Source organism: Euprymna scolopes, chromosome 21 (genome assembly GCF_053919585.1).
Source record: "Euprymna scolopes isolate OS-2025 chromosome 21, ASM5391958v1, whole genome shotgun sequence".
Taxonomy (NCBI): Eukaryota; Metazoa; Mollusca; class Cephalopoda; order Sepiida; family Sepiolidae; genus Euprymna; species Euprymna scolopes.
This window is the reverse complement of record NC_136502.1, coordinates 18,154,031-18,167,764: the sequence shown is the minus strand read 5'-3', so window position 1 is coordinate 18,167,764 and position 13,734 is coordinate 18,154,031. Positions and strand designations below refer to the sequence as shown.

General features: G+C 31.0%; 2 protein-coding genes across 4 annotated transcripts in view; both read right to left on the bottom strand.

The window, feature by feature from the left end:
- The window catches only part of LOC145242023 (protocadherin alpha-10-like), a 38,865-nt gene extending 34,392 nt beyond the window's left edge, over positions 1–4,473 (bottom strand). For both annotated transcript variants that reach the window (XM_080104916.1, XM_080104917.1), the window contains exon 1: positions 4,082–4,473. In XM_080104916.1, the coding sequence (XP_079961042.1) occupies positions 4,082–4,259 (178 nt within the window). In that variant the 5' untranslated portion in view covers positions 4,260–4,473. The remainder of the gene's footprint in view (positions 1–4,081) is intronic.
- A 74-nt stretch (positions 4,474–4,547) lies between these two features.
- LOC145242037 (protocadherin beta-15-like) overlaps positions 4,548–13,734 on the bottom strand; it is a 79,681-nt gene continuing 70,494 nt past the window's right edge. For both annotated transcript variants that reach the window (XM_080104932.1, XM_080104933.1), the window contains exon 4: positions 4,548–4,618. In XM_080104932.1, coding sequence (XP_079961058.1) covers positions 4,584–4,618 — 35 coding nt within the window. In that variant the 3' untranslated portion in view covers positions 4,548–4,583. The remainder of the gene's footprint in view (positions 4,619–13,734) is intronic.

The window sequence follows — 13,734 nt, the reverse complement described above, 5'->3', positions numbered from 1 at the left end:
AAGTAGTATTTTGAGGTTTGATTACAAACATACAAAATCTGCAATAATAATAATAATGATAATAATGATAATAATAATAATAATAATAATAATAATAATAATAATAATAGCGAGTTTATTTGATTCAAAACTTTGGAGGCTCATATTCAAGTCAAGAATCACTATTATAGAAGGTCGCCAAGATATGTAGTCAAATGTTGACCACAAAAGTAGAATTTTGTTAAAACAACCTTTGTTTGATCAATATTTACTCCAGCATTTACAGAATAGCAAAAAATTTGGAAAAATATGGCCAAGATTTGTCTAAAGATATTCTTGTTTGTTATATATGTATCATATGTTAAAACAACAAAAACATATCCCAATATCTGCCTTTTGTATTTATTGCATTTTATTAATAGCAACAAAAATGCATTTGAATGGTTTATAATCTTGGTAGTTTAAGTAAATATGTATCAAAATTCAGTTGGTTACAAGATACCATCATAAATTAGTTTAAAATATTATTTAATTCATGTAATCAAGTTTGAACAAGATGTTCAATATTTAGCTTATTAGGCATCAAAGAATTTTATTGTAAGTGGAAGAATTTATAAATGAATCTATGGGCAAGATAATAAATTATAATTAAATTATTGTATCAACATTTTAGAGTAGATAAATTATAGATAATAAATATACTCCTATAAACCATCTTAATATAACTAAATAGGTTATATCTCAAGTATATAGCAAAATTGATAAAACCGAGTTGTATTATCTGAAGAGTTATTGTATTTAATTATTTTGGGTCTTCAGGGAAAGATACTTTGCATGAAAGAATGGAAATTAAAGTAGTCTGTGGCTGCTAATTTCATAAATGCAACGCTGGTTATTTAAAAGCCCATCAAGGTAGTCATGGTTATCTGTATTGAACTGTGATAAAGAATCATCATTTCTTAGCTGGTTGCTAGCCTCTGCTTGTCATGCTGTATTTAAAGGAAAATTTCCTCTTTTGTCTTCTTTTTCTTCTGGTGCATTAAACTTAGCCACCCTCCCCTTTACCATGATCACTTTTGATGATGTGTTGTATGCACTCGAGAACTACCATTCAAAAAACTCCATGAAAGGCTGCTGCTTCTATCCATGGACATTTCTTTCTATGAGGTTGCTGTGAATTCAATTTATTTCATTTTGATTATTGCTTCAATTGTATTATTAATAATATTCATCTATTTAAGTAAAAATTAATGTATGAAAAATATCTTTATAAATAATTTGCTGAAATTCCAACATATTATTTCAGTTTATTTTATGCCTAGTGTTTTCTTGAATTAACCATTGATTTTTATTGTTAATTGTTCATTCATTTCTATCATTGATATCATTACATTGATCTTTTTGTTTCAGCATAATGATCAACATTGTATGTAGCTTTTACTGAGAATTGAATTATTTCTTCAATGCTTGAATAATTAACAAAAGAAAGTTAGAAAATTTCTCAAAAAAATAAATAGAAGGTTTATTTTATGGATATTTTAATCATAAAATCACAGAAAACATTATTGGATACTTATAATCGAATCTCATATGTAATCAGATTTAACATATAGTTTTATTTATTGATAAATAAGATCAAATGTATAATGATCTAAACAGACATAATTGAATTGTTTTTAACAAAATCATTAATTTAGCAAATAAATCTATCACTCCAGCACATACATAGAATTATTCATATTTGCATGAACAAATCATTTCAAACTATAAAACTTGAATTATAAAACATAATCTTATTCATATTAGATATGAATCATATGTAATGCTTAAACATTGTTTAATATTCGCAGTTGTACTATAAATATGACCATTGGCAAAATGTATTTAATAATTAAAAAAAATACTTTTGGCTAAATTATTGAAGCAACAATATAAAAATATAATTTATATAAGAAATTTTGGGGGAATCATGTCAAAAATCAAACTATACTTTTAATTAAAATAACAAAATGGACTGGAGGATCTGTTATTAGGTTAAAACTAAGTTAATTAACGTTTGTTTTCCTAAAGACGTTTCTTCTTTTAGTCACTCCAACTACAGGCTAAATTATTCACCAGATGTGGGATTGAGTTATGTTTAAAAAAAACTTCCATTTGAATTTGTTTAATTACCCGTAACTTGCAAGAAGCTTTCAAAAGCGACTCATCTCTTTCTAAAGGGTTGTGTCTATCACTTTCCAGCTCTCTTAATGTATTATTTTACCCCCTTGTCCTTAATGTATAACCTCTTATTCCATTCTCTCTCGTGTGTGTGTCTTCCTCTTCCCCACCTCTCTCTCTCTCTCTCTCTCTCTCTCTCTCTCAACAATCAAAAGTAATACAGATAGGAAGGAATAAGAAGAATAGTCATTTATAAACAAAAAAAGAAAAACACAAGTAGTTATACGATTTAACCTATAGCTAAGAAGGAAAGAGAGAGAAATAGGGAGAATATATAGCAAGTAGAAAATCATTAACTTAAGATGTTTCAGTTATATTTAATTGGATAGAAAATACAGTTTTTTTTCTGATTCAAACTATCTAACCTGAGCTGAAGATATCCAAATAGGTCACATTTTTGTAGTATATATGTGTGTGTGTATATATATATATATATATATATATATATATATATATATATATATATATGTGTGTGTGTATGTATATATATAATGTGCTTTACTGTGTTTAAAATTAGTTTTGCATACCTCCTGGAACCACAGGTGCCTATGGCTAATTAAAATACTAATGTATAGTATCATATGAAATATATAATGTAGTGTATATACATTTAATTTTCAAGTCGCTTACAATTGGAAAAATTATAGTAATAACAATGAAAAAGTATCATTTAGTAGATTAGCAAATTTGATAAAATTGTTAAATTTACAATAACCTCATATGTCTAAACATTATATCGGTGTACATGCTCCTAAGATGTTGCTTATGTCGTGGTTTAGTTCTTATTTACATTGTTATCACATAATTATTTCAATACAATAGTTCTTGTGATAAAATAATTACATTAAAATAATTCATATAAGATTTAAACTACAGCAGACACAATGGTTATTTCTTAGAAGCACACAACCTGGTGTAATGTTAGAATATGTGAGTGAGTTGTAACTTTAAGAGTTACATACACATTAGAAGATCGCATGGAGAAGCAGAAACCATAACTGGTGAGCACAATAACATTCATTTAACATATATTTGTGTGTGTGTGTGTGTGTGTGTGTGTGTGTGTGTGTGTGTGTGTGTGTGTGTGTGTGTGTGTGTGTGTGTGTGTGTGTGCTTTCAGTTTGGGGCGTTATGAAAATAAAATCTAAATTCACTCTTTAGTGATTAACAGTCATTTATTGATAAAGATTATAATTCACTACCATTGTAACAAATATAATAAATAATTAAAAATTGTGGCAAACGTACATGATACATGCAAATAAAAGATAAAAAAAATAAATCATAAAAATTTCATTTAAATATTTGGAAAATACTTAGAGAAAGTTATAGCTGTCCATAGTAAATAATTGAGACAAATATCAAATACTGTAAATATAAACGGTATATAGTTAAAAATCTATTATAAAAGTATATTTGAAATATACTATGAAATATTTAATTTTATGTGTGTGTGTAAAACTGGTTAAACTAAATTTCATCTTAATGAAAATAAAATCTAGCATTTAATTAATAGCATATACTAATGTAGCAATATATACAGAGTGACACCTATTGTTCTATTCTGACATATAACTGAGAAAATCAAAATTTAATAATCATATCAGCATTAAAATCAACTGGTTTACTTCAGTTTTTAGTAGCTGATTTCATTATTGGATTGTGTCTTGTCTGGCAAACAGATGATATTTTATGTATACAGAATGTCAAAAATAAAACTAATAATCAACAAGTGTAATGGCATGTTTGTTTTTCGCTAAATATATGTCTTAGGGATGGCTGCTTATAGAATATGGTAATATGTACAGCTAAGTGCCAGTATCAAGTTATTTGTATTCAAAGAGAACTAAAAGATTCATAAAAACAATCATCAGCAACTCACCTGTGATGATAAATCCAGTGAAGTCTGTGGTAAGATGTGATGTACGGCCTTGTATAGAATTCTGTTTACTACTGCTGCTGTGTGACAACAGCAATAGGTGTGTGTGTGTGTGCATGTCTGTAATAGCAGTTTGTAGTCCTACTAAGTGTCTTTTGTGTGTAATGGCTGCACTAGTCATTCCCAAACTGATTACATGAAGGAAGGATCTACATTATGAGATATACATACACATGTTCATTCATGTATATATTTACATACATTAATGTATAAAAATAGATGCATAAATATATACATAAATGCACATAAACATATAAATATATATGTAAATGTGTGTGTGTGTGTGTGTCTGTGTCTGTGTCTGTGTCTGTGTCTGTGTGATGGTATTTTATGACTAGCACATTCAGTATTTTAATGAAACAAATGTAAGTTGAAGTCTCTTTTTCTATAATCCATAGCTTAGATATAATTTTTCCTCTGTCAGGATCAACATCTGTTCTTTCCATCAATGTCGAGACATATTGCTAACACACGTGCAACCTGTAAAATGTAAATTATATTTTTGTTGTTTTGTTTAAAAACATACTAGCAATAAAACATTTGTTTAAATAGACTTGCCTAATCAAATTAAATAGAATAAATAATTTAATAAAATGTATTCATTAATTTATCTTTAAGAATTAATCTTTTACAGTTCCATTCACACACACACACACACACACACACACACACACACGCACACACGCACGCGCGCGTGTATATTACGATTACATGTATGATGATTTACTTATTTTGTGGATAGAATATGAACGTTTCTGTGAAGCTTACTTGCCATAAATATATTTTCATACTACTATATAATATATATAAGGTTTTAATCTTATATTTTTCAAATGACATTTTAACATATGTCTTACTAATCTCATAAAATTTTCAAAACCTACTTAACAGCTATATATTAACTACTGGTTACCGTTTAAAGTACAGCTTCTAGAATACATTAAATCTAGGTCAGCAGTAATATTCTCTAGAAATCAATATTTTCAATTCCTACTTGTCAATACACCATCTGAGTACCACTTCTGGAACCTGAAAATCTAGGTCAATGGATATCTTCTTCAGAAATCAATAAATTGTATAGAAATCATTGCAGCTTTCTTCTCTTTTGGGCCACTTTTCTCTCTCATAGTCTGACCTTTTACATACAGTATCATTATTTTTCTCTGTGGATATTTCATAAAAAGAAATATTATTTGTTCTGTATAATATAAACTTGTTGTTTCTTGAGAAATATATTTTATTTTAAAAGCACTTTTATTATTGCTATCTAATATGATAGACTTACTGTCTTCATGTGAAGTCACATGCATGAATGAGTATTTTTCTCTTTAGTTATTTTTAGCTTTATTTAGTAACAAGAGAAAGTTTTCATTTTATAATGTTACTAGCGGGGAGAGTCGACGTTGTCCGGGATTGAATGAGCATCCACGAATGTTTCACACTCCCATGTTTTATTGTCATCAAAAAGGGTGAAATCACCCATTTTTCAATCAAATCTATTAATTGCCTGCTCTAGTTGGAGACCAACTATGGTGCGCCAAGAGGGAGCTTCACATGTCTCCCCACAATGACTTAGTTCACAATAACTTCTAGTTTACATTACACTGTGGAGAACCTACTGTTGATTTTATAAAATTATTTTTATATATAATGGCTTGACTAAAAGTTTAAAATGCAAATGTCAAGTAGCATTCTCCAATTATGTTCTAAACAGAAACATTCATTTTGAATGCGCCCCTGTCATATCAAAACACCTACTATTGATTTTATATGCTGGGCCTTTCTGTTTGGATAGTAATAAATCTCAAATGCACTTGTGATGTTAGGATATACAAGGCGTTAACTTTAGTAAAAATTTCCTGTTCCTTCTTTAATCGGATTCTTTTGATTATCGATACTTATCGAAGACATTCCAATACAAAACCTAAGAACACTGTCAGACACATAAAGTACATTTGTATGAAATTTAAAAAAAAACCGGTCCAGCCGTTTAGGAGTCCATAAGGTACGAACTAACACACACAGTTCCTTTTACATGATAGTAGAGATAGGGATGGAGATAAAATCATTCACGGCCAATATGAGTATTTTCAAATGTTTTTATTCTTATGCAAAATAAATGATAAAATAGTTGATAAAAAATTAAATACACACTTTTAATAATTGTTTTATTTTAGTTTATTCTTTGTTAAAATGTCAGGAACTTTGCCCATCATATATAGATATTTTATGTTCATTTATTTCACTTTGATAATTGATTTTTCTCTTCCAAGAATTTGAACTCTGCTCAATGCAAGCAGTTTTATTTTGATGAATGAAAATGGCAATATTCAGATGGGAACACATTTTAAATTGTAAATAGATATAAATTTTCATTAAGGTAAATACATTTTATTGTTTCTTTGATTGAAAAAGTGGCAAAAGTGTAATCTGCTTAAAGTGAGTTTTTTTTTTTTTGCAAGCTCGCTTATACATGCAAGAGATATGAATTTAGAGAGATAGAGACAAAAAGAGAAATAAAAAGTTGCATGAAAGTGAAACTATAAATCAGCACATTTTATGGATCTTATAACTCAAGTTGGATGTGTACATCAACAACCTCAAAATATTACAATTACTAAACATTCCTTATATATCTGTTTCTTTAGAGTATTTTAAAGGGTTTTAGGGGACATAATATAAGTACAGCATTATATTTAAAAATATGCTTATTTCAGAATAGTTGGCAGCCCGAAATTGCCTGGACATACAATATGCTTAAACATGATATTTTAATTTATGCAGATTGCATATGTATTATTATACAATCAATCCTCTATTGATTATTATATCTTATGAGGAATAATTTCCACAGTAGACTAATTCGCAAAAAAAAAAAAAAAAAAAAAATTATAATGTCGTTCATCAAATTCCGTCTGTGTTTGTTTAAAATATCACATCAGCTGATATTTGGGCTTGACAATGAATTTCCTGGAAAAGTCACTTTTGATTAATGTTTAGTTTTAAAATATGCAAATGAAGAAATGATTTGCAGCGATATTAATTTTCTTCTTATATCGTAAATTGAACTCATTGATAAAAAAATTAAAATAAAATGGTGAGGTACTCCCGGGCTTGAACAGAGGATCATTCAATCTGTAGTCGAATTGTTTACTACTAAGCTAAATCTCCAGATTAAAATAAATCTGTTTTGTTTTTTTTAAGAAGAAATGATTTGCTGAAAGTTTATTATCTCCCTTAGTCAGTGTAATGCAAAATTTTTTCTTGTGAAAATTATTGTTTTGTACCTATAAGAGAGAAAAGCTATTTTTAAGATCGGATTTTTTCGATTTTCGATATTTATAAGATAAATTTCTCTACAAAAAATCTAAGAACACTGCCAGACATAAATTAGCTTTGTGTAAAAGTTGCAAAAGATAGGCTCAACCGTTTCGGAACCTATGAGGAAGGAATACACACACACACACACACACACACACACACACACACACACACACACACACACACACACACAAACACACACACACACACACACACACACACACACACACAAAGTGACTTATATAATATTAGAGAGTCAGATTTGCATTGAATTTGGTCCATAGTCATTAGACATCAATTAAGCAAAATTTGCTAAATTTCAATTTAAGCTTAAAATTTAGACATGTTCTAGAATCAAAATCGTGTAATAGATTTTGATCAAAATTAAAATTAGAATTCTGGACATAAGCTTTAGTATCATTATATATAGATTTTAATCTTTCTAAGATAACACAAAAACGATGTAAAACCATTCTTTTCAGGTAATTAACCGTCCTAAGACAGATATTCTTTGTGTGTGTGTGTGTGTGTGTGTGTGTGAACTAAGCGAAACCCACTGTTTGTTTGTAAACAAACTGACAGTTTGAGCACTGTGCGACGGGCAAATGCTAATTTAATAGGCATTTGAGGAGAAACATTTACAGGCACTGATTCTTGGTCCGATGGTTAGAGCTGCCAACTGTCAACACAACGGTTGTAGGTTCAATCCACGATTGGGAAAAGGTGTATGTCTAGCCGCACTGATGAGTTGGGATACAACGAAACAGTACTGTATGTGGATGACTGATATATATATATATATATATATATACACTAGAAGAATATCAGACTATATCGGAAGTAACAATTCCTGCCGGTTGGGAGATTCGAAACCAGCCACAATGCCACCTTCAACTCCATTTGCTAAGCCTTTACCTGCACACCACCAAACAATTGCCGTGAGAATTAAAATAATTAATAACGAATAAATGCACAATTCGGGTGCGGAATTAGATAATTCAGAGTGTTTGAACGACGTAAATCGTGAACATTATATATATATATATATATATATATATATATATATATATACTATTATATAAAAAGAACTTTGTCTGTATGTCTGTGAGCTATGGGCTCAAAAACTGTTTGATCGATTTTTATGAAATTTCACACAAAGGTACTTTATGTGCTAGGCAGTGTTCTTAGATAGGAGTTGTGTCGGAATGTCTTCAATAAGTATCATTAATTGATAATCTAAATAATCAGATGAGAGAAGGAACAAGCGATTTTGACCAAAGTAAACATCTTACATTGCCTAAATTTACAAATGCATTTGAAAAGTTTTCTTCCCACACAAGCTGAAAGGCCCAACATATAAAATCAACAGTAGATTCTTTAATATAACAGGGGCACGTTCGAAATAAATATTTCTGTTTAAATCACAATTTCACAATGATACTTGACTTTTTCATTTTAAACTTAAATTCAAGCCATTATCACCGCACAACCAGTAATGACAGACATATAAAATCAACAATAGGTTCTTTGATATGACAAGAGCGCATTCAAAATGAATGTTTCTGTTCAGAGTGCAAGTGAAGTATGATGCTTGACTTTTTCATTTTAAACTTTAATGCAAGCCATTATATCTAAAATAATTTTATGAAATCAACAGTAGATTCTCTACAGTGCAATGTAAACTACAATATACTGTGAAGTTAGTCACTGCGAGAGGAATGTGAAGCTTCCTTCAGATGCAGTGCGATGAATTCCAATTAGGGTTGGAAATCAATCTATTTGATTGAAAAATGTTCTATGTCATCGATTTCGATCACAATAAAAATATGGGAGTGTGAAACATTTTTGACCATCATTCAATCCCGAGTTACGTCGGGTCACCCTGCTAGTATGTGTGCATATATATATATATATATATATATATATATATATATATATATATACTAGCAAAAGTACCCGTCGTTGACTGGGTTCAAAAACAGCCTACAGAAAATGGACTGATTTATGAAAGTATGATAGGTTATGAAAAGGAAGGGTTGTAAAGAGATAGCTTCGAATTTGGGGGTATCAAAACCAAAGCAAAATATAATGAAAGTAAAAATAAAATAGATAAACCCCATAATTTATTATACCATACCTGTTCACACTGAAACACTTATCACAATATTCTGTGGATCTATATAAAAAAAAACCTTGTTAAACCTTGTGACATATTTCCATTCTATGGAGGTCAGGTGCGAACGAACACCCCATAATTTTATTATACCATATTTCTGCAAACTGAAACATTATTATCAATGAATGCTTACGCAGATAGATATGAAAAGTCTTTATCAAAGTTTGTGCCTATTTCCAATCTATGGAGGCCAGGCGCGAATGCAGACCCCACAATTATATTATACCATCCCTATTTAAGTTAAAACATACTTATCAAAGTATTCTGATGTACATCTATACCAAAAACCCTTGTAAACGTTTTTTTTTTTTTTAATTTTTAAATTTTTTATTTCCATACTTTGTGGACCAGGCGCGAATGCAGACCCCACAATTTTAATGAACCACCGTTCTGCCAGATCAAGCATACCCATTCCTGTGTCTCGATACATCTTCTCTCATTATATGTGATCAGTTTTTTAAAATAGTCAACCATATAGGAGCCTGTTCGTGACCACACACACACACACACACACACACACACACACACACACACACACACACACACACAGACATTCAGCATTCATATATATATATATATATATATGGTGATATATATATATATATGGTACCGCCAAAAAGAAAGTCTGCTCTTGTCATTTTTTTAAAACCGGCAAATTTAAGCTAAATTGAATATAACTGTTTAAACCGATAACTCATTTGATTCGCTTTTTATTCCTCCGTAATTTTAATTAGTCATATTTGACTTTTAATGGAAGTATCCTAGTGTTCACGTCAATTTAAAAAATTAGCTTCAAATCGAGAAGGCAAAAAGAAACTCTGCAGCAACAAATGAGCTTACAACCAGCTTAAAATATCCACCTTTTAGCATCTCTAATTGTAAAATATCCACCTTTTAGCATCTCTAATCGTAAATGTTGCTATTCCTAAGTTATACAACGTAACATTTAGTCTATATACCTCGAGTCTCTGTTAGTGATCGTCAGGAGCTTTTTTTTTTTTTTTTTACAAGATAGTCACCACATCAAGGCCCGGAAGCCACTCGGGGATAAGGATTATTGTGTGTACAGTACGTTAGTGTTGGAGATTTGATAAAGTGTCTTACTTAAGGAGGCGGTTCATCAGGAATTTGTTCACATTGGACTTGAAGATATCCAGGTTGTAGTCAGGTGGGAAACAGGCAACTGAAACAGAGTTCCACAGGCATGCACTTCTAAGAAAGAAGCTTTGTTCATGGAATCTACGTTTTGATTTTGGCACAGATAAGGAGTAGGGAAAATTTTGACAGTGGTTTCAGCTAGGCGGGTGTTTATCGTGAAAGATTGGCGAGGGGGGACCAGAGATTGGAGTTCAGACGAGCACCTACAATGGTAGTAACAATAAAACAAAGACAGGCTCGCAACGTCTCTCCTGTGGGACATACTTGGCTTTTATACAGATAGAGAATTGCATCAGTAGTGAGATATCTACTGGAGCAGTAGAAGGATCCCACCATTTTCCCAGTGTCCTTGGCAACAGACCTGATGTACGTGTTCCATTTCATGTCAGGGGTAAAGGTCAAGCCCAGAAGCTTATCAAAACATGGAGCTTCCTCTAGACGGGAGCCACTCATATCAATTGATGCCAGATTGGGATCAGAGCATTGATGATGTAAAGATAGGAGCTTGGTTTTAGATTCATTAAAAGTAACCAGCCACCTCCTCCCCCACTGTACCACGCGCTCAAGATCAGAGGAGAGAGAATCTGAGAGAACTTTGTAATTTACGGCCTTTGATGTGTTGCCATAGATGGTCCTGTCATCAGCATAGATGTCAACGAATGATTTAAGTATGTGTTTTGGGAGATCATTGATGTATATCAAGATAGTTGGACCCAGGATGGACCCCTAAGGGACTCCTGCATTAATATTGATGGCCTCTGATTTCTGCCCATCAACTACTACTCTTATGAGCCTATCAACTACTAATCTAACTCATTAATCTCTACCTTTATGGCTTATCCAATCGAGAAATTAGCCGCAGATTTAAATATGTGATGAGAAAACAGTATGAATGACTGCACAAAAGTATCAAAACACTGACAGTGTTTGTGATGCTCCTAAATCTGGTCGTCCTTGAGTTACTTGTTACAGGAAAGATAATGATATCAAGATCCGCAGCCTCAGAAATAGATTTGAAATGGCTCCAGAAATCCAACAACAGTGCATTTTTGTTAAAAAGTGCTCTCTTTCTACAGTTAAGAACAGATTGAAGGAATTTAATTTGCAAGGCTGTGTTCCAAGATGCAAGCCAAAGATTTCTGTAAAGAACAGAAAGCATCGTCTGCAATGAAGATCATGGCTCTTCATATTGGTCGAAAGTGATTTTTAGCAATGAAAGAAAGTTCAGTAGGTTTGGCAGTGATGGTAGGCAGTATGCCTATTGAAGGAAGGACGAATAATTTAATCCTAGGTGCACAGTTTCAGTGCTGCAAGGTGGTGGAGGTTCAGTTTTTGTACCAACGGTCCAAGGCCTATAGTTCACTTGCAAGATCGAGTTAATTTAACCAAGTACATTAATATGTTGACTGAACATTTTCTACCCTACTTTGGTCGGAATTTGGATGATAATCCCATCTTCATGCAAGATAATGCTCCGATTCATATAACTAGCAATGTCAAGAGGTTCCTTAAAGAGCATGATATTCCATATTTGGATTGGCCTGCACAATCTCCAGACCTCAATCCTATCAAAAACATATGGCATTACATCAAGTAAAAGCTACGCAATGATAAAATTTCAAATCTAGAAGAACTTTTGAGAAAAATTAAAGAGAAGTGGAATGCCTTTTCACCATAGTATTGCCGCAAACTAATTTAAGATAATGCCCCAAAATTTGCAAGTTATCAAATTGCAGAAGGGTTATGCTACTAAATAATAACTAGTTTATAGTGTTTCTGTTGTATTTGTTGCATTAATGGTCTAAACTTACATTTAAATAACAATTTTCCATTGTGCGGACTTTCTTTTTGCCTTCTCAATTTGAAGCTGATTTTTAAATTGATGTGAACACTAGGATACTTCAATTAAAAGTCAAATATGACTAATTAACATTATAGAGGAATAAAAGGCGAATCAAATGAGGTATAGGTTGTTTAAACAGTTACATTCAATTCAGTTTAAATTTAGGGTTTTTAAAAAGAATTACAAGTGTGAACTTTCTTTTTGGCAGTAATATATACATATATAAATGTGCATCACACACACACACACACACACACATATATATATATATATATATATATATATATATATATATATATATATATATACGGACACACATACATATATATATACACACACACAGACATATATATTTATTACCGTTTTATCTGCTTAGTTACACATGTTTTGATTACCAAATCGTATCAACGATCCGATAATTTCATTAGACTTTACAGCAAAATTTCTGTAATGTCTTATAAAACGGCAGATAAAACGGTAATAAAAATACATATATATTTGCTCTGCAATAGTAATGAGCACTCTCTTCAGGTTTTTGTTAATTATCATTTTATATATATATATATTTTTTTAAATTTAAATTTCATTCAAAAAAGTAAATTTTTTCAAAATTTATTGTTTGGACAAAGAGTACAAATCAGAGTTTTTTCGTTTACCTAAGGATTTTCGATGTAGGCTCATCTCCTCAGAAGCTATTCACTATTATAGGTTAAGAAAAGTGGATAGGAGGAATATTCCTTCTATCTACATTTTCTCTTCCCATCATGGTAATAGAGACATGGGAAAAATGCTCAAGATATACTGTTTCTGACATATTTTATCTTAGTATATTTCTGACTTTATCCTATTATATCTCTATTTCAAGTCCACCCTTAAAATATCTGATTTGAAAATTTCCAAAAATTCTGAATTTTTATTAAAAATATTACAGCGGTTCTTAATCTATCTTCTATATATATATAAAAGGCAAAACGCACGCGAGAATTTTTGTATGTCCAAAAAAGGCTTTTTTCACCGGGCTTCCTCGGGGGAGGGGGTTTTACTATCGCTTAGAAGTGTTTATATACCCCCTAGATAATAATATCTAGGATGTGTGAA